The 22,242-nt window shown below is 33.4% G+C and overlaps 1 protein-coding gene across 5 annotated transcripts in view; it reads right to left on the minus strand.

The window, feature by feature from the left end:
- Positions 1-21,629, minus strand: part of RasGAP1 (Ras GTPase activating protein 1) — a 42,987-nt gene extending 21,358 nt beyond the window's left edge. For 3 of the 5 annotated variants that reach the window (XR_001848153.1, XM_017621243.1, XM_017621240.1), the window contains exons 1-2: positions 21,456-21,629; positions 17,462-17,782 (exon numbers count right to left, since the gene is read on the minus strand). Coding sequence is in view for 4 of the 5 variants with exons in the window: in XM_017621243.1 (XP_017476732.1) it covers positions 17,462-17,591 (130 nt within the window). In the remaining variant the exon portion in view is untranslated. Of the gene's footprint in view, positions 1-17,461; positions 17,783-21,086; positions 21,292-21,313 lie in introns of those variants that run through there. The other 2 variants (XM_017621241.1, XM_017621242.1) reach the window with 2 other exon arrangements.
- Between the last annotated feature and the right edge of the window lie 613 nt (positions 21,630-22,242).

Below are 22,242 nucleotides of genomic sequence, written 5' to 3' on the forward strand. Positions count from 1 at the left end.
TTTTTTAACTTGTTTCAAAGATTGATTTACGAAAAACTTGAATAACTGGGCCAAAGCTATTCTGTTTTAGACTTATGGGGTCTCAGTAGAAAGGCATTTTCCAACACTTTTTATTGCTGTGCACAAAAAAGCGCATTCACGTCCCAATTTTTTCAACCAAATACCAACACATCTTAATTTAACTTGGAATGACGCTCGTTCATCTAAATAAATAAAAAAGGGTGAGAAAATACCTTTCGAATGATACCTCACAAGCCTAAATTGGAATAGTTTAGATACAGTTATTCAAGTTTTTCTTATACCAATATTTGAAAAAAGTTAAAAAAAAACAGCATCAAAAATCTCATTATTACGATTCCGTTGAAAATTTTTTAAAAATCTTTTTATGCAAATTTTTTAAGTTTAAATCGCTTTGTCATTTAAATGGATTTTTTTCACAAACAAATCTTTAAGATACTATTTTTATTCATAAAAAGCTCCATTTTTGGAGGTATTTTCAAATCGGTCCAACTCACGTAAATGCTAACATTTTTCCGAAATATTTTGATGGAAATCTTAAAATATAATAGATTTTATAATTCCAATGGAACCGATTTTTTTTTGTATAGGGAGTGATGCAGTCTAATGTACATACATATTCTAGGAATGCAAAAAATTGGTTTCAGAGTAGAAATAAGTTATAAAATAGTGCATGTCTTAGCAAAATTTGCATGGACCTCATTTGGAAGTTTTTATTTTAAAAATTTTGTTACTTCGCATGGGCAGGATCGAGATACAGATGTTTAACCGGGAGTCAGAATTAACCTGACATGGTGCAAACGGCCCTTAAAGGCACAATCACTTCTTTTTAGCTTTTTATGTGATCCAACTATTAGCCAGAAAGGTAAGATCAAAGTTTAATACGCGAAATATAGACTTAAACAAAATCTTTTATGCAAAAGCAAACCTGCTGAATAAAAGTGGCACCCGCAAGCCAGTCAGATTAATAATACCAGACTTAAAAAATTTTCTAGAGGTAAAACAAGGTGAAAACAACACATTTTATCAACCCGTAAAAGTAGCTAGGGAACTACTATAGATGCCGCCTGTCAAAAGGCTAAATCACAGATTGATTCATGGAAAGTTTCCTAGTCGATTCGTTATAGAAGATGAAATGCTATTATATCTTGTGTCCGATGTTAGTTGCAAATACAAGAAGAAGATATAGACCCATAAAAAGTTGTTATACCAAAATGATCAGCAGGAACCAACAAGATCGGATTGAAGTCTGTCTTTTTCACCGTTTATTGAAGTGAAACTACTTAGACGACTTCGGAGAATTTCGCGTTAAACATTTAATGCCACGTTGAAGTGGGAATATGGCTAAATAATGCGTGGACCGAAAGGTAACGATTGCCTTGAACATTTAACGCTAGATTTTTTTCCTCCTAAAAGTCTAATTCTCGATTGCGAAATGGTGAACTACTTCGTTATAGAGGAGTGTGATTCTACAATGTATGTATGTATGTACATATTATGTAATTGAATTCAACATAAATAAACGCATAACGTGACATTTCTCAAAGATTTGGCTTTGGTACTTTGAATACATTTTGCTTTGAAGGTTGTGTTGCCGAGCTAATACATGCTAGCACTTTATTGCTAATGAAATACATACATATGTATGTACATGGTTATGCATATATTTTTATGCGAACCATTTTCTTTAAAAGAAAATTTCGCTCTAATTGAAGCTAGAAGAAAGTCATTATAAAAAGTTTCACATCATTACAAATCATTAGCCGCTAGCTACTAGCCTTGCTGCTGTAAGGCCATTCATGTGATGTTTTTTTTAATTTTTAATTTGTGGACAAAAAACAAAAAAACAAAAACAATTGCAATTAACTATACAAACATTAAGTAGATATCATGCTGTCTGCACTACTAAGATTAAGCCATGGAATTTCAGAGAGAAAGTGATAAAATATTTGCAAACACAGACAGCAAAACAAAAACGCTACTGTGCGTAAATTAAGCCACTGAAACTGATAGGCAGCTGAAAGTAAACAATGTGCAGACAGACGAAATACGGTATAAACAAAGCCGGAGGAGGCCTAATTTGGGCATTAGACATACAAAAAAAAAAAAATAATGCCTGCATAATTAGCTATAATAAAAATATAAAGATACATATTTCGTTAAAGCAGCGATTTGCATTCGAATGTTTTGGGCACTTTTTGGTTTTACCAACGCAATTATTTTATTACAGTTTTGTGCTACGTGGAATACGAAGTGCATGGGTTGAACTTCGGAAGAAATGCTTACTGACAGAAAACGAAGGAGTATGCGATTTAAAAAGTCTGATGAGTTGGCTGTCAGCAAAAATACAAGTAAAAAAATAGTTGTGATGGTTTCATGCTTCCCATGCATTAAAGGGATAATAATCGCAAAATGAAATCTAATGAGTTATTTAAAATAGTTGAAGCGTTTTATAATGATGTGAGTAAAAAATAAAAAAAACATTAAAATGAAAAGTGAAGCTTTTTATGCTGCGGTCACTTGCGCTTTTGACTTAATTAATGATGTACATTTATAAAAATTCATAAATTTCCGTACTGAGCATACGCGCTTGTTATCAGTGGCGTAGAAAGCGGTGCGCTTAATCTATTTAGATACATTTACGAGCGGTAAGCACGTAAATGTCAAAGGAGCATTTTCTATATGAACGACGACGGACCAGCTCTACTCACACAACGACCTACAGTGGCGCAAACGTTAAATTTACTATTCAAAACGGTTTACAGCTTACGGTTCTTGACGGATTCTAATTTTTTTTTTTATTGAAAGGTAAGCAAATTCTTAAGAGGTTTAAGGAGCTAAATAGATACTTTTTAAATTTATTTATTTTTTTAGTTAATGGTTTGGATTGAAGAAAAAAAGGTGATTATAAAAATTTCTTATATGTATCTGGAGAATTCGTAAGCCGATCAAAACAAGTGGCTTTAAATGAAATGCAATTGAATTCGCTGTTAATAATTAATTTTGCATAAAATCACACGTTTTCGAGGTATGTAAAGATTAAAAAATTTTGTTTTTGCAAAAATTTTAAAATTTTCCATTTACGGTGGTGGAAAAATAAATAGGGATACGACATTTTAACAAGTTTTTCCTATTTTTCGTTTGTTTATTTCATATTTATTATTTTTTTGTAAAAGTATAGCTCATTATCTAACAAAAACTGTATAAACTCATATTTCAAACTTTATGCAAAAATTATAAAAATTCTGCAAAATAGCATCTAAATTTTCAACTTTTTAATCCAATTTTTTTAGATTTTTTTTTTAGTATGCAGTTTTATAGCCCATTAAATTTTATTAGAATAAAGTGTAAGTGTTAAGTTCCTACAAAATCGCGTTGATTTTTGATAATTTTTATTCTGAATATTTTAAAAAAATTTTAAATAAACGAAATAAAAATAGACAAAACTTGAAAAAAAATGTCGTGTCTCTATTAATTTTTCCACCACGGTAGTCCACAAAATATAAGTCATTTAACAATTAACGCCTTAGACTCAAGCAAAAACTTGTTCTGCTGGAAAGTGTTTATTTCAAGCAAAATAAATATATAAAAAGTATGTAGTTCCCTAACCCTGTCAAGAATTGAATTATCTTTCAATTGGAACTCCATGAAAAATTTCAAGCTGTAGACACTTTTGAATAGTAAATATCGCTTTGGCACCACTGTGCGACCTGAAGAGCACTGAAGAATGAGGGGAAAATTGAAAATTTTGCTGAATTAACGTGGCACCGGCCTGGTTCTGGCGCTGATATACATTATAAATATTAATGTAGATACATACATACATACATATGTATGTGAAAAAGAATGTTACCATAATATAATACACTTTCCTGAGCTTTGGCTGCATTATTTTTTTGTATGTATGTGTGTGTGTGTGTATAATAAGTCAGTTCTAATTTTTTAAGGTCAGCTCCAAAGCTACAGTAGATAATGCGTGCAAACTCTCTAAAGTGGTACTGTGGGGCTGAATGAACCTCATGGGGTCAAGCGTACACGCACAATAGTGCCGCCAAGCAGCAGCAATGCGCAGACATCATACTTAAGTATCTAAGTTCTTGATTAGCCGTTACACACCGATATTCATGTGGCATCACACATTTTCCGTGCGTTTTATGCGCATTCGTAATTATGATATGTGTAGATATACACTCGCGGACAAAAGTACGGACTACTGACACAGAGGGCATTTTTCGCAATGTATGCAAGGTTTTTTTTTTATTTTAACTTCTTTCGCTAATTTTGAATAAAAATATTGTTTATACTATAACAAAATAACATAAAAATAAGATCGCTACACTTTGTGCAAAACTCAGGAAAATTAAAGAAATTTTGCATACTAAAATGCAACTTTCTTATTTCTTTCTTGTCCGGACTGCCATAAGCACTCGGGCCGCAGCAATATTGTTACTGTTGTTTTGGGGAAGCTGCTGGATACATAAAACTGGGTCTTTCCGGTTGCGTAGACTCTCGTTGGAACGATTGTTGAAAGCCTTTCTTGTTAGTGTCTCCCTTCCGAAGTTTTTTAAGAATTTTTTCCCCAGGAACCGAAGGAGATAGTATATAGTAGTAGTAAAGCCTTGAATTCGGGATGCATGTCACTTAAGATGACGATATACCCATTTTCTCACAAATTTGATATCTACAAGCACTCATTACGTAAATTTCGCCATTTGCGAGATACATTTGTAGCAACAAAGAGCTTTTTTGTGAGAGCACAAAACATCACCTTAAGATCTCGTAGAAGCATAAGTCGTACCGTTAATGAAGATCCGACTACAGTGGTAAAGATCTGTATTGGTCCACTTTTTCCACTTGCTTTATAGCGTGGGTCCATCGATTTTTAATTCGAAAGTGATGAACTTATTGATGCCATTTCAAGGAGTTGATCCAGCGCAAGCTTCTATGCAAGAAATAGGCAACTCTAAATGTTGAATTACTGTGTGACGCACACTGTTAAGATGTTCTGAAGTGCTTAATCTGTCGAGATCATCTAAGGGAAGATCTATGGTGTTGCACTACAGGTAAAAAAAAAGAATCAAATCATGGTCGAGGTTGAATCGGAAAATGTACTCGTTCGATGGTGTTGGCTCACAGGCGATTCCGATTTGGGATAAAATGGGCTAAGAAGGCCATAAAAGCACATTGTATAGCCTGATTGCGATACGATGATCATTTATCGAACTCCGTAAGTCTTACCAACGCTACTGAGAATTTATAGTTTCAAGGGATGCGCTGAATTTATTCCGCCACTACTGAAAAAAAACTGAATTAATTTTGTTCGCTTATCGAATGTAGCCAAAGAAAAAGCGCTTATCTGAAGGTTTAAGTATTCTATACCTGCCGTTGCTGGAATTTACGTCTTTTTTTTCTAGCACCTTTGGGTTATAATAGAAAACAGTCAACATTCCGAGTGATAATCAGCTGACGAAGCCATGGTGGTATGATGCGAGGAGGGTTTTTTTTTTGAAAAATAATGGAAAATTAGGTAAATCCTGTGCGAATCAGAATATAGTAAACTCACGATAAGGACGAGTCTTTCATTAGATCAGGTTTTTCCTGTCCTGCACACACATTTAAATTTAGTATATAGGCATTTATTTTGTATATTCTAAAGCCACAGATACGCTTACATATGCGTAATGGTGGGGCTGATGAGAGTTATTATGCCGGTGATGATAACGATGATGCAGTACAACTGGATACATACATATTTATCAGGCAGCGGAGGGTATTACGAGTAAGTGATTCGTGTAAAATTCTATGTTTCCTGCATTCTATTTGTTATAAACATTTTTTTTTTATACCTACATACATATATGTACATTAACTACAACGTTGTAGCACTAATAGCTCAGCTGGCGTAAGCGAAAAAAATAGATGCAAGAAGACAGAAGAAGACTCATATGACCAGAGTCAATGTTCGCGCTGAAGTGAAGACAAGCTGACTCGCTGACTTGCTGACTTGCTGACTTTTGCTTGACTTGACTTCTGCGGCTTAGTAGTTTCTTTTCTGTGAAGCCATGAGGCGATGTCTCATACGTAGATACATAGATATACAGCTATTGTTTTTAATATGCTTGTATGTAAGTTTTGCTGTACGTTGGATAACAACATCATGTTTTTTTTTCGTTTGCTGCCAGTATGTAGCTACTTTACAGATTCACGTAATTATCTACACGTCTTCCACAAGTTGAAAAGTTGTACACCTTTTTTGCTTCCTCGGGTTTTGTTGTTCTAATGAGTAGACCGAAGTTACAAAACTATTCTAGACTTGCGTTAATTACATACGCGTATAGCAAAATATTGCCTAGACACACACACACACACACACACATACACTCATTGCGGTTGTCAACGGATCGGTTCTTTGTTTTCTAGTTTTGTGGAGTTGTTAGACACGTCTTGCAACAAACAATACATAGCTGCGCATTAGGCCTCCATCCATGCAAGTGGCGGCGATGGTGGCAAGCAATTAAGACGACTCACTCTGTTCAGTGGCTAAATGTCTGGAATCTAATGCGAAGATCTGTTCGGTGTGGCAGAGTAGCTGGCAATTAAAAGAACAAAAAGGCAAAAAAAAACAAAAAAAAACAAACAGAATGCGCAAGCACAACTCTGCAAACTGGTATGGCACACACAAATTAACTAATGAAAGTCACTAAATTTTATTTCTAATGAAAACAACAACAAACAGATAGTGTTGTCGCGAATAGTTTGTGGAAACAATTGCCCTTCTTGGGAATACAAACTTATGTACGTACATAGTACACATTTGTGTTATAAACATGTGGAAGTGCATAGATAAATATCTACTATATTAATGCTAGATTTGTTCAAAAGTCCATAATACTCGCGTATGTGTACCAAGAAAAGAATTCAAGAATCCTGAAAAAAAAATTGGCTGGCAGACCTTAAAGTCTTATTCAACTATAAGGTTGCTCGGTGAAAGCACACCGGGGGGACTGACAGCTTCTAACTACAGATAATGGTGGATGAGTTTGGTTTGATCCTGGATATCTCAGAGTTTGAAAAGCTTCTTGATCTTTTGAGTTTTTTTCGAGTGATGTGGAAGGACTGTTGGAATATACCTGACAATTCTGGCTAAGATAGTTGAAAGTCTTTTTGTAAGATAATTAAAAGACAGTAGGCAAGATAGTTTGAGGGATTTTGTTTATTCTGGCCCGAAAGTCTTATAGAGTTCCCTTGTCAACTTTCATGGTGAAAAGCTCGTTTGACAGAAAGCGCTTGTATATCATTTTGCTCGCGCTGCTCCAACAGTCGCAATAGCGGAGTGAGCAAATCACTGGTGTGCAGTTCGAGAGATCCGAGGTTCGAGTACTCGGGCAGCGGAATTTTTTCATTTTATTTTGTCGTACATATGTTTTTAAGTTTAATTTTCGCTTAATTTTTAGATTTAATTAAAAAAAAACAAAAACTAATTTATTTTTTATTTGCGTTTTATTTTCTTTTTTTTTAGTTTAATTTTTCGATTTCATTGCTGAAAAAGGGCAAAAATATTTTGTAATGCATTTTATTTTTAGGAACTTAAATTTTTTTATTTTTTAAATTCAATTTTTGGATTTTATTGTTATAAAAAAAAAAATACAGTTATTAATTTTTAGGATTTTTTTTATTTCTTTATATTAATTTTTTCTTTTTGAATTTGATTTTCTTTTAATTTTTCGATTGCATTTTAATAAGAAATATTTATTTTGTTTTAAATTTTTTAGCAAATTATTTTCTTTTTTTCTTTTTTAATTTAATTTGATTATTTATGTTAGTTTTAATTTGTTTTAAAAGAAAACTATATATGTATATATTTTTTTATTTTTAGAAAACTTATTGCTATAAGACAAATAGGAAAATGCTTAGACGGCCAGCTCGTTAGGAAATCGTTCAATTAGTCTTTCGAAAGACAGAAAAGTGCTTTCAAGACAGTTGCCAGAATTTGCAATTGCCCCAGGAAAGACTTTAGCATGAGTTGAAAAAGAGTTGCCAGAATTGTTTAAAAATTTGGCTTACTAACGGTTAAAAGTTTCCATCCCACCAAATGCTGTCACTGTTATAGTAGCTGCTTCTGTTGGCTGCTAAACATCGGCAGCACTTAGTTAATTATCTATTATAAAAATTTAATTTTTTGTCGTTGTTTCTGAGTAAGCGCAAGTTTTAACGAAAAGCAGTGTTGTACGAGCATATTTTTTCAGGTTGTAATGCCATCAGTGCTAGTTATATCTTACATAGGTATATTTTTTCCTTTGAAACCATGTAAAAGATGTTTCACAGTGATAAGTAAATATTAGACAAAATATATGTATGTATGTATCTATGTAGATAAAAATTAAATTAAAACAATTTTAATCTTAGTAAAGACCATCATGACAAGCCTCAACATGACATTCTATTTCCAACCTTCGAATTGCGCTAAGCTGCTAGCCACAATAAGAACGTGGTTGGGTGGTTTGGCGCACGCACTTGCGATTGCGTACGATCCCACTGGGGTATATGTGGGTAATGAAACAGCTAGCAACAAAAAACGAAACCAAAAAAGACAGATGAACAGAAACATTATACGCACTGGTACATTCATACATTTGTAGATATAAAAATACTAAAAACAAACTGTTGCAACCATTGCAGCCACATTTAAAGTTGCTAGCTACTATTGCCATTGCAATCGCGCCGTCATCGATGCTGTCGCTGTGTGGTCTGTTCTCCTGTGACCGATTCGATGTAAGCGCGCAACAACGACGAGGCTCGATTGACGGCTAAGCCCGTTTTTTTTTTGCGGTCACATGAGACGCATAGCCCTGACTTTTAAGTGTGTAAGTTTAAGAGCACTTTAATGGCGTAAAATGCGATGAAATTGAGCACGAGTTGCGACGCGTCGGTTGGGGACTAAAATAAATTCGTCATACAATACTTGTCACTGGCAAGCTGCAATAATAAAGTATGTATTACGAATAAAAGGAGACGATGAAAAAAATTGAAAACAAAAAAAAAAAAATCATTGAAATCTACTTAAAAATCATTTCATTGCGCTACTGACCAAATTCGTCTTCCTGCGCTGCCAATATCGAACAATGTACATATGTACATACAGTGGCGCTCACTTAAATAGCACACATTAATTTTTTACAATATTCACAATATTTTACGTAATAATTTTTTTTTTCGCTAATTTTTTTATAAAAACCATATAAGTCAAAGTTTAAAACTTTGTACACCATTTAGGAAAATTTAACAAATAACAAAAAATGTCATCAAAATTTTAAACTTTTTATTTAGAGTTTTAAGGAACTTATTGAGTTTGAAAATTCCTAAAAATTCCGTCTCTAAATTTTCAACTTTTTATCAGATTTTTTCAGAAGTTTTTTGAGCATACACTTTTCTGAAAATTCAGGTGAAATATGAATTACAATGGGTTTAAATAAGGAGCTATACTTTTATACAAAAATTAAATAAACAAAAAAAAAAACATAGACAAAAGTTGTTAAAAGACCGCGTTCCAATTTATTTTTCCACCACTGTATCCACTTATGTGTGTATTTATGCATCTGTACGCGCGTTTTATTGACTTGACGTCCACAATTGGTGGCGCGCATGACTAATTGTTTCAACATTATTGTGCTAAACGCGTTTTTTTTCAGTTTCAGCGTTTTCTTTTATTTATTTCATTTAAAAAAACATTGTGACTCACGTGGTGTGCGTTGAAAGCTTATTTCATTTTTTGTTTTTTGTATAAAAAGTATTTTTACATACATACTTATGTATTCCAATCTAGTTTACACCAATTTACCAAAATCGGCAGAGATAAGCCGTACATTTTTCAGGCATTTTATGACGTGCAAGATTAATCGTGTTAGAAAAATAAAATAAAATTAACAAATTGAAATTCCATAAATGCCGGAAAACGTGCTTGCGAGCTAAATAATGCATAATAAGATAAGAATATTTCAGCCGCGTAAAAGCGTTTGAAACATATGTATGTATGTTAATACAATAATAATAACAATTTTGTTTTTAATATTTTTATTGAGCTTTATACCACGATTGTTTTATTAGGAAAAATTTGAAATAAGCAAAATAAGAAATTTTGAGCATGGTCAAGCATACATTATATGGAAGAAAATGCACAACACCGCCAGCCAAATAAATTATTAAAAATCAATTTCTCGCGTCTTGCGGTTTGCAGTTTTACCTACTAAAATTTAATGGGCTATAAAACTGCATACCCAAAAATTTTCAAAAAAATCTGATTGAAAAGTTTGAAATTTTTGGGAGGATTTTGATAAAATTTGTTGAATTTTTATAATTTTTGTACAAACTTTGAAATGTGGATTTATATGGTTTGTATTATATATTGCGCTAGACTTTTATACAAAAATATTAAACATCGAATAAACAAAGTAATATAGCCAAAACTGGCAAAAGTAAAAAGTTTCTATTATTTCTTCCACCACTGTATGTTTGGAAAGTCTCGAGAAGTCCCAAAATGTCGAAGAGCCTCAACAAATGAGAGCGCACCTAACAACCGCCACAATTTACTATTTTAGAACAAAAGATTTTTTGAGAAAAATTATTCTCACACAAATTAGAAAACATTACTTTGGCATTTCTTTTGGGGGGAAAATAATTGTTTTGGGAAAGTCAAATTTGTTTGGACAAAAAATAATAATTTTATTTTAACTTAGATTTAATCTGTAAATAATACAATTTTTTTTTCAGAACCTTTAAGGATTTAAGAAAAAAAATATTAAAAACTAATGATGTTAAAAAAATACTTTTTGAGACAAGCATTTAGTCGTGGTTAGTAAAAAAGGAAAATCGACCACCGCACCCCTAACGGCAAAAGTTTTTTTGGTATTTATTTCTTCCCATTTAAGTAATATAAGTTTAAAATATAAAACGAATCGGATCATAAATACGGGGTTTCCACATAGCGCGACTCCTGCACCACCTGTCGGGATTTTTTACAGTTATTCATTTTCATGTAAGTAATATTCGTTCCAAATATGACCCATATCGGACCATAAATACGGGGTTTTCAAATACCTCTGCACTTGCGCCACCTAGATGGCAAAATCTTTCATATTGCATTGTCATCGGGTTCTGAGCTAAGCTTGAAGTTTCAAGTCTCTAGATCACCGAGAAGTTGGTTAAAAATTTATCGCAAGATTTGATTACACACAGGTGAAACTTTATAAAAGCATGTAAAAATATGTATTTTAGAAAAAATTTTACCAAAATGATAACAGGAAAAAAATATTTTTGGAAGAAAATTTTTTTGGAAAAAATAGTTTCATTTTTTTTTTAATTTGAATTATATTTGTGTTTAATAAAAATTACTTTTTGAAAAAAAAAAAAAATTGTTTGAGAAAAAATAATCGTTTTGAAATAACAAATGTGCCTCAAATATATCCATGATGATCGCTACAACGGTACCAAATTCATAATGCCCAAAATACACCATACAAACATTTGCGCAAATACCAATTAGAGCAAGTAAGAATCGAATATGAATTCGAAAAAATCTTATTTGTACCAATTTGTATTTGCGCAAATATTTGTGTGATGTATTTTGCGCATAAGTGGAAGTCCGACTAACAGCCACCATGGCAACACACTCCCCAGCTTTAGACAACCAAAGTCAAAGAGCTGCATTAATTTTTAATGAGAAAGCACAACCTTCAAAGGTGATTTAAATACTGGCTTTTAATTAAAGGAAACGGAAATGGTTTCGTTCCACTAGTGTTTTAGTCAACGTTTATTAAATATTTAAAAATAGATAAAAAAAAAACTAAACCAAATTACCATGAAAAACGACACTCAAAGAACAAACATACAAACTCACATAAATACCCACGCTGGCCACAACCAATATCGTACATAAATATGTACCTACATATGCACTGGACTACTTGAAAAATAAATACAGATAAGAAGACAGGTAAAATTGCTAGCCTATAAGACGGCAAAGTAGGGCGCTGATGGGACAGGAAGCGCAGGCAAAGAAAACAGCAAGCAAAAAAAAGTTATAATTAGTGACAGCAAAAAGCTCAACGAAGCATGCAAAAACCAAAACCATGGTTTGACAGCAGCCGTACAAAAAAAAAAAACAAAAGCCAGAAGACGCCTTAGCATTATTTTACATTCGTACATATGTAAGTACATTAGGGTGGTCCAAAAACAGTAAAGTAAAAATACGTGGAAAACTTTGAGCGCTTTGAGCGACCTCTAAATATTTTTGGATTTCAAAATAAAAAATGGGTATACTTTTTTCGATATAGAAGAATCCTAGGGGGTGAGAGCATTACAATTCCGGCGGCTTTACTGTTTTTGGACCACGCTAATGTACATACATATAGCAATTTCAAAGAAATTACAGTAGATGTAAACCATTTTAAGTTTTTTCCTGTTTTTTTTTTCGATGGCAAGTATGTAGTTGCTTCCCTTGAATGCGTTTGTTGTGGTTCTGTCATACGTGAAAAATTCATATGATGAGAAACGGAAATCAAAAGTTGAAAGTAACCAAGTGCGACTTTGCATAAAATTATGGGGCTACTTAAAACATTTATACATACATACATACATACAAAGGCAAGAAATACGTGGAAGGCTTATGTACTACTTATAGTATCTACATTCATGTTTACATGTAACGAGAAATGTGACAGACCGACTGGCAGACTTGGTGTTGACTTTCAGTTCATCCAGGGCGAGTTAATAAGACGCATTACAGCATATACACTGGTCAAAATAATTATTCGTACAGTGATTTATTTAACGTGTTTTTCATAATAATTTTTTTTCGTTTATTTTTCACAAAAATATTGTTCATATTCTAACAAAAACCATTAGGGGATTCCCTTAAGCTCGTTAAGTCTTAAATTACACAATTTTACGAAAAGGTGTAAATAGGTGCGTAAAGTGACTGTTTGACAGGTCAACCAGTATTTTGTGAAGTAATTTTGGTTTCGTAGTATTGTCCATAACTTCCCGCCATCATGTCTCTATCACTCTTGGCTAAAATACAGTTAAAAATGTCGAAAATTAGCAGAAAACCGAAGTCAATATAGTTAGTGGATGAAATTCATTCATTTTATTCGCTTATTCTTTTCCTAATTTATTTTCATTATTTTATCATACATTTTTATATAAAAAGTTTACGAGGTCTTATATAAAAGGTTACTAGGTCGTTTGCGTATCAAATTTGCCTCGTAATTTTACGAGGGGCTCGTAAATAGAGCTCCATACAAATTTTGACAGCTCTTTTACGAGTTTAAGGGAAGACCCCTAATATAAATTAAAATTTCAAACTTTTGCCCAAACTTAAAAAAATTCAATAAACTTTTATCGAAAGTACAAGTTTTGTGTTCAGAATTTTTGCATGCTCAAAATATTTCTACGAAATTGAAAATAGGAAAATTTTTTGGTATTTCTTGAATTTTCCCAGAGTTCTGTATGAAATTAAAAAAAAAAAAAAATATTCTCCTGTTTTTTGCTGTTGAATGAACATATAGTTCATACTTTTATAAAAAATAAAAATAAAAAAATTTAGTATGGAAAATATAAATAAGTAAAATCGTCAAAACTTAAGGGTATTCATATTTTGAACGCCGACTGTATGTAGTAGTACATGCAGATGTCTCTGTAGCGAAGATGGGTGCGGTGCGATTAGTAGTGACAGACAGCACATTTGCCTTTTATTGTAGATGAAAATGCGATTGGCTTGAATGTGAATGAGTTATATGTAGCGAACGACAAAGAAAATACAAAGAAATGCTAGAGTGACAGCGCTACACACGCCAACAGAAAAAAAGGGGGGAATCGACAGGCATTCGCACAAAGCGAGTATTGGAGCTGAAAGTCATTCGATTTCTGCGCGAGTGTGTTTGTATTTGAACAAAGGCATTTGAAAGGCAATAAATTTGCTTATTTAAAAAATTTCGAAATAAACGCAATATCAATAATAAAAGGTAGAATACAGCTAATAGTAAAGGCAGATTCGAAAGGGGCTCGTTGTTTAGTTCGGTCTTTTGTGGTTTTATATTATTTTTTTCATTAGCTTTTACTTTGCACACTTAATCGCTTCGTATAAATTATTACTACAACTACAAAATAGCCATAGGTATGTATGTATGTAAGCTTACGGCTTAGTGACAGCAAAATAAATGTGGCATCTGCCTTAAATAATACTCGACAACGAAAACACTTTTTTATTTATCATTTATTAATATACATAAATACTGAATGTAGAGCAAATATGTGAAAAATGCTCGTGTTTTTTTTTCTATTTAATGGGTATGTGAAAGGGTTGGCCTTGTTTTTTTATACATATATTATATAGATTTGTATGTACATATATATTACCGGTACTTGAACTATTTTCTCAACTATTCTCTTATCTAAATTCGATTTGTGGCGGTGACAAGACTTTTGATTGATTATTTTGCAGTTTTAGCATAGAAAATGTTAGGGTAGATAACAGCATATCAATTGAGAAATAATGTGGATAAAAACTTGGTATGCATTTTGATAATTTTACCTTCACTCCTTTTTTTTTAAATACATACAACATACCAAAAAGCTTTGTTTCTCTAATAGTATTCAAACCCTACTGTCCACATTCCACTATGCATTAAATGACAAAAATTTTATTAACAAAGTTGGACATTAAAAACCCCCATGTTATTACCAATTTTTCGTCATTTCAATGCCTAATGGAAATTTGGCGTTATAATTATATCTGAACTTCAATAGAAGACGTCAAATAAACTTTTTTTCCACCTAGTCTCGGATTGATTTAGAGAACTATGATTGTTTTTTTTTTAATGGGGTATCAATGAGGAATGAGAAAATTTGGTGTTTGTTGTTGTACGACTTGAACCTGAAATAACTTTTCCAAAACGGATCCATTCTTTGAAAGAAAATAAATATTGATTCTAAATCTTAAGGCCCCACCTTCCAAAGGCTTATAATTTTTAAGTAATTTCGCATTTAAAGTTGCAAAAAAGGCAAAATTCAACCTCACTTTTTCCCTTGCAGACCCATCGAACTGAAATGTCGGTGCTGTCATACATAACAAAAAAATGCCGAAAAAACTCACATGATTGCGCGATTTTTTATTAAAAATGTTTAAAATGTATTGAAATATATAAAAAGAAGCGCCGCATTGTTAATTAAAAATTTTCGATATATATCGAAGTAATGAATTTATTTGGGAAAAAGCGCCGCAGGCGAAAATTTGTATCTAATAAAAAATCGCACGATTTTTAATTACTACCTACAAACTTTAGATATATCGAAGTATTTATTCATTTGGAAAAAGAGCACGGTAGGCGAAATTTTGTAATAAAAAGTCGCGCGACTTTTATTTGCAAATTTTCGAAATATCAAAACATATGGCAGCAGACATTTGCTCTTACTGTCGGCTATTCTTATTTCTGTTTGTGAAAAGTGGTAAAATTTGTAAACGGTTTATAAACGCGTTTTACTTAATTAACACAAAATATGCGATATATGCCATTTTGTACAAAAATTTGGTGGTGGTAGTGGAGATAATTTAACAACAAATTGCTTACAAACTATTAGTAACTACATTGCGAGATTGATCAATTCAGATAAAGAAGGCCTCCCCAACATGTCGTTGTTTCGGGTAGTAGTGCACTTTAGCGAAGGTAGGTCAAAATGGACGGAAAAAGTTCGAGAGTGGTATCAATCGACGCGTCTTAACGCCAATAATAACAATCCGAGACAGGAAATTAAGATTTTTAATTCATTGAAAAGTTATTTGCAAAAAACACTTGCACTTTCCGCCTACGCAGAAAGGTGTTCTCTGCAAAAGGTGTTCAGCCCCCCTTCTTTGGAACACAGAAAGGAGAATTCTACTGCCTGAGGGTTATAATCCCTAAGCGCGGCCGAAGGCCGCCTACGCAGAAAGGTGTTCGATGCACAAAAACATTTTTAATAGAGTGGCAGCAGCAATTTAGTTCCATTTTATTTTTAATAGAGTGGCAACACTAGTTTTTCTCCATGTTATTTATATTAACTACCCAAGATTGTTGTGCGGATTTTCATCATCGGAATATTGCTATTAAATACAGAATTTCGCGAAAGTGTACACTTAAAACATCACAAATGTATAAAAACTAATAAATACGTGTTAAATTAAGTTCATTTCTTCCTTTCATTTGTGTGAAATTCATCGAAACATAGTGCGGAAAGTGCAAGTGTTTTTTGCAAATAACTTTTCAATGAATTAAAAATCTTAATTTCCTGTCTCGGATTGTTATTATTGGCGTTAAGACGCGTCGATTGATACCACTCTCGAACTTTTTCCGTCCATTTTGACCTACCTTCGCTAAAGTGCACTTTTACCTTGTTTCGCGTCGAGGTTTTCGACATCGATTTTTTTTTAAACTGATATATCGACATCGAAAATATCGTTGTTTTTTCTGTCGATTTCGCAACCCTCCTCGCAACTTACCTACTACTTGTGCCCGGCACTGTGCGTTCTCATTGCCATAACATTCCGGCCATTCATGAAACCCACACACAAAACAACGACAACAACACCCATGAGACACATAAACACACGCACGTATGTACAAATCAAAAAACCTGCAAAAGCAGCTTTGCACTGCGCTGCTTCAAGCAACCAACAACCTAGCGCGGAAAATTCATTCATAAGGGGACGTAGAGGGAAATACCAGAGCAACAACAAAATAGCAAAGCTGTAAAACATCGCTCCACAGTAAACGGCAGCTGGCCGCCTAGAAGCAGCCGCATTTGTATAGGAATTCATTGCTGTTCCAACCCCAACACGTTCTCAATCAACATCACTGCTTCAACAACAAAAACAATACAGGTGTGTAAATGAAAGCAAGCATATGCGAATACAGTGCAAGCGCGAAAAGGAAGACTAGATCAATGCGCACCGCCACTGAATGCGTGCTTCTTATTCAATAATTTCGCTGTTATTCATCTTTGGTGGCATCGTTTCATGTCAATCTTTCACACTCGAAATTCACCGCCAAATTTTCTATATATGCACATGTTATGCTTAACTACAGATGCTTAAGAAACCTTTTGTTGCGCGATTTAATTAATTTTGTAGCACAAAAAAAGGCGGTATACGTAAAAATTTATACACAAAATACATAGAATCTGTTGAAGGCAAAAGAAAGCGAACGAACGAAGCCACAATTGACCACCATCGCCACATGCCGCACACACACACACACGCATTGTCCGCGACGACCACTAACAACATTCCAATGCACACACTAATTTCCCCAACAAAAACGCATGCAAATGCATAAATTCGATACGTCGTAGAATGCCAGCAACCGCATCGCACTTCTACTTATAATTTTATAAGAATTTGCACAATTTTACATACCAATTTTAACTTTTAATTGCTCTTCAATTCGAACTTCCCGTGTGTTATCGGCCATGTTGGATCCATAACTAATGCTTGTTTGCTCCACACTGTTGTCGTCTCTTTCCTCGTATTTCTTTTTCAGGTGCATTTCGTTTATTTAATCGAGGGAAATTTGAGCACACTTTAGCACTTTGGGGTTGCCGTTGTTTGTTTATTTTACACGTTAATCGTGAATAACACAATTTGTAGCACTAAATTTAATTTTTGATTTAAACCATTTTTATTTAAAAGTTTGATCGTTGTACTACTCTCCGACATTACTGGCAAAAAGTTTTTAATCTGAAATTTTATGAATGTGAGCACTTAGTATTTTGGTTTGAACTTAACTTAATTCGATTTATATTTTTTCGATCAAATTTAACCGTTATTTTGTGATTTTCGTTTTTTCGACCAAAAGCTCTCGTCATTTTTGATCGCTAATTTGGGTTATTATTATTTTTTTTTTATAATACTACATACATATAACTGTTATTTTCAGATTTAATTTTTAGATCATTAAGGATCTAAGTCGGCAGTCTTCGTTTTGACCGTTAAAATGGATCGAAAAAATAAAAATTCAAAATAACGATTATTTTTTATCAAACAAAAAACTTCACACTGGCATTTACTGTTCACAAGAGGCCATAGTCGTAATTTTTCAACCGATTTCTCTTGTTTGTGTTGATTAATGTTTTATAATCAAAATTCCTTGAAAATAATTATAAGATTCCCCCAAAAAATGCACAAGAAAAATTTAAATGTTATAAAAAATGTTTACCAAATTTTTTTATTTTTTTTTTGAATTTCTAGAAATATTTTTGGCTCGCAGTTTGATGGCCCATTAAGGTATAGAATAATATAATGCAAGTTTCACCTGGCTAAGAATTAAAAGTGTATTTTTTTTTACTGACGTTCCTAGACATTTTCTTCCACATACGAAAAGTGTGCTCGAAATGACAAAAAAAAAAGATTGAAAATCAACGCGATTTTTTAACCACTTGAAACTTGCACTTTATTATACTAAATAAATCTCTTCATGATAATCAAATCGGATGAAACATGTGAAGGGTCTTGACTATTTTGAACAGTGAATTCAGATTGGAAGCACTGTTCAACGATGGCGTATGCCACAAACTTCTCTCTATAGTTGTCACGATGAAGAATAGGAAAAATCGATTCAAAATTTGCTATTTACATATATCAATGTCCAGCTCTTCAAACAAGGCGAATAAAGGATTTTTCCTTTTTCTGCTATGTACGTATTTGTCAGACCTCATCAGTTTATTTTGGCACAGTAAGTGATCTACACGAACTTAACCTGACATAAACTACTTTAAATGCTAATAATTTTAAATGTTTTTCGAACTTTTTTTTTTTAATTGGAACCCTTATATAATACATACTTATATGGTTGCAATTTTTTGCTATTTAAATAAAGAATTTTTTGTCAATTTTATTGTGGCTTATTAACAATTTTTATTTTTAATATTTGTATTGAGCTTTGTACCACGATTGTTTATTAGGAAAAATTGAAAAAGCAACAAAGTCTAAGCGGTAGAGGTTATAGCAGCTATTTTCGAGATCACCACATCTTCTCATCAGACTTCTTTTTTTCTAGACTTCAGCAGGCATCGAATCTGCGTAATCGATGTTCACAGTCAGAAACGTTAACCACTGAGCTATGTACATCCCGTAAACTCTTGTTGCTAACTCTTTTTACTTATTCAACCAACTACTATCAAGTGCAGCTGATTGCTCGACAGCGTGGTTGTTGTTGTCAATTCTATACATACATTTGCTTATTTGCTTTTTTGAATAGTTTCAGGCAGGCTCTTCCTAAACTTCTACCGCTTACACATTACATTTGGAGACTTCCACCAAAATATTTCGGAAAAATATAAAAATTTCCATGAACTGGACCAATTTGAAAATACCTCCAAAAATGTAGTCTTTTTTTATGGATAAAAATACATAGTTTCTTAAAGGACTTTTTGAAGAGAAATCCTCTCAGATGATAAAACAGTTTAAGCTTAAAAATCTGCATTAAAATATAAAAAAAAATTTCAACGGAATCATGAGACTTTTGATGCTGTTTTTTTTAACTTTTTTCAAAGATGAGTTTAAGAAAAACTTAAATAACTGGACCAAAACTATACCGATTTAAACTTATGAGGTATCACTGGAAATGTATTTTCTCATCTTTTTGTATTCATAAAAAATGCAATTTTTGGAGGTACTTATTTTTAGATTGGGTTAAGCTCAATTTTAATATTTTTCTAAAATATTTTGGTGCAACTCTTAAAATACATATAACTAATATATTTTATAATTCCAATGGAAAAACAGTACAGGTACGCAAGCGAAATCACGCTGATTACGTAATTTGCAGCAGTGTTGGAAATGTTCTGATTATTTTAAATATAGAAATCTCAAGTTTAGTTCGTGAATACACTTTCAATGAATGCGAAATTTCCTTAATTTTTAGTTCAGTAAAAATTCCCTGTCCATCAGCTATTCTTGTGCACGAGAACAGCCTATCCTATCCAATCAGCTATGAAACGCTTCGAAATGAAACAATTCAAAGGAAATTTACTAAGGCAGGTGAGAAATCAGCGCCATGCACTCCAGTAGAAACGCCAAGGAAATGAACAGGAAATCCTGCTGCACCATTAACAACACTACATACACATTTACATAATCGCATGTGGACAGTGGCAATTGCACTGCAGCTGTTAAATAACATTTTGCTGCTGCTGTACCTCAAGTTAATTCTGTACGAATACTTTCTTAAACCTAGCCATACATTTTTTGTTGTCCAACTGCTTTGACTGCTTTGACCGCATCGCAACGCAGCAACACCAAGCAAAGCAAGAGTGAGAGGGTGCACAAACGAGTTTGTCCTGCTTGTTTGCATAGACATTCGCAGGCAGTGTCATACGAATCAGGGACGGGTGGTGCAACGCAGGGGAAATGGAAAATTGGTGTTCATTCATAAAATCGGCTTTGCAGCTTTGTATTTGCTTTTGGTAAAATATTTCGTGTGAATAACAAAAAAAAAAAATGTGTTTGTTTGCGCAAGCCTCTTTGCACATACATACATACAGTTGCTTCGCTGGTGCCTGTATTTTCGGCATTTCGGCACAATTGTGCGTAGTCGCGGCTGCTATCTCCACTGTTGTTGTTAATGGATGTCTACATGGTCTCGTCGACGGCATGCAGATTTAACGTTTGCCTTCTTTTTCTTTTTGGAAAATGTCACAGACAAGACAAATACATACAATCACCGAAATCATGAATGAATGAAAAACCCCGAAGGTAGGTACTTGCGCTGAAAAAGACTGGCGTTTAGGCCGATTGACCGAAGCTAATTTATGGAAGAGCTGTGTCTTGTCGCAAGTAGGCTGATAGAAATTTTCGGCCTTTGTATGTTGTTGTTAAAAGGTGTTGGCTGCATACATAAAGCGGTTGCAGGTTTTGACAGGAAGTCGTTCCCGGTTCCAAAAGTTTTATCAATGACGAAAACAGCTTTTCCTGTAAATCCTGTAAATCGTGAAATACCTGGAACCTTCGTTTTTCATGTGGTTGAACGTTTTCGACAAATCACCTATATATGTACATATTTATGTATTATATCACTTTTCATCACTTCTTGTGTGGCTTTTCGGACACACGAGTGTCTTGTCACTAAAATTCGTTTGAACTTCCACAATTTTGCATACAACCTCAAGAATTCAGTACTTCATTAATTTTCTCACTGCTTAAACACCTAATTGTTAATATGTATGTATGTATGTATGTTTCGGCTCATATAGCGTTTTACCACGCACATACCTATTTTCATTCACTTTTTGCATTAATTATATTTCATTTGTTGAATATTTGTCAACGTAAAATATTCACTTCCGGTGTCTGCAATGTGGTCTACTTTTCACATAGAACCAGAAAATATGTATGTATGTACATATACACATACTTGTATAAGCAAAACTACGGCGATGGGATCGGGGACGTCAGAGAACGTTGCTGCTGCTGCGCAAGTTTCATTCAACCGCAAAGCGAATGCCCGTAAAAAATTAGCAGCGAATTTACTAAAAAAGTATACTCAATTATTGTAAGCGAGACATCAACGAATGAACGACCACTACGATAGACGATTTCTTTGCTACTACTTTTCGTATCCACTGTTAACAGAAATGGAGCTGGTTTCGGAATATAGCTGCTCGCAAGAGCAGGGTTGCATGCTTATGCAAGTATGTACTTCTAACAGCAGCGGTTATAAGCGGATATGGAATATTGGAAACATTTTGTGCTGTTAGGGAATGGGAAATTATTTACACTACAAGAAGTAAATATTGGAAATCACTTTCATTTCCTTTTCTTTTTATTGTAAACCTGTTTTCAGCAATTCGCTTAACATTTTCTTAGATATTAATATGATTTTACATTGTACTCCGCATGCAATGCAACCCTGCTGTGCGGTAACACGAAGCCTACACTATCAATTAAGCAATGTAAGTAAGCAAGGCACATTCAACCGATAATAGAAGCCATCATCGATTCGCCAACAGTTAGCGATGGGCAAAAAGAACGAACTCAATGAGGTAAAAACAAACAAAATTTCCTGTTAAGCGACCGGAACTCAAACAGCTAGAATTAAGGCAGTGCCACACGATTGAGCATTTGCCCAAAATTTGGTGTAAATTTTATCCCAATCGTGTGAATGCACAAATATTGTTTTATCACAATAAAAACACTTTGTT

This window comes from Rhagoletis zephyria, unplaced genomic scaffold (assembly GCF_001687245.7).
Source record: "Rhagoletis zephyria isolate East Lansing unplaced genomic scaffold, Rhagoletis_zephyria_1.1 Rzeph_scaffold_02395, whole genome shotgun sequence".
Classification (NCBI taxonomy): domain Eukaryota; kingdom Metazoa; phylum Arthropoda; class Insecta; order Diptera; family Tephritidae; genus Rhagoletis; species Rhagoletis zephyria.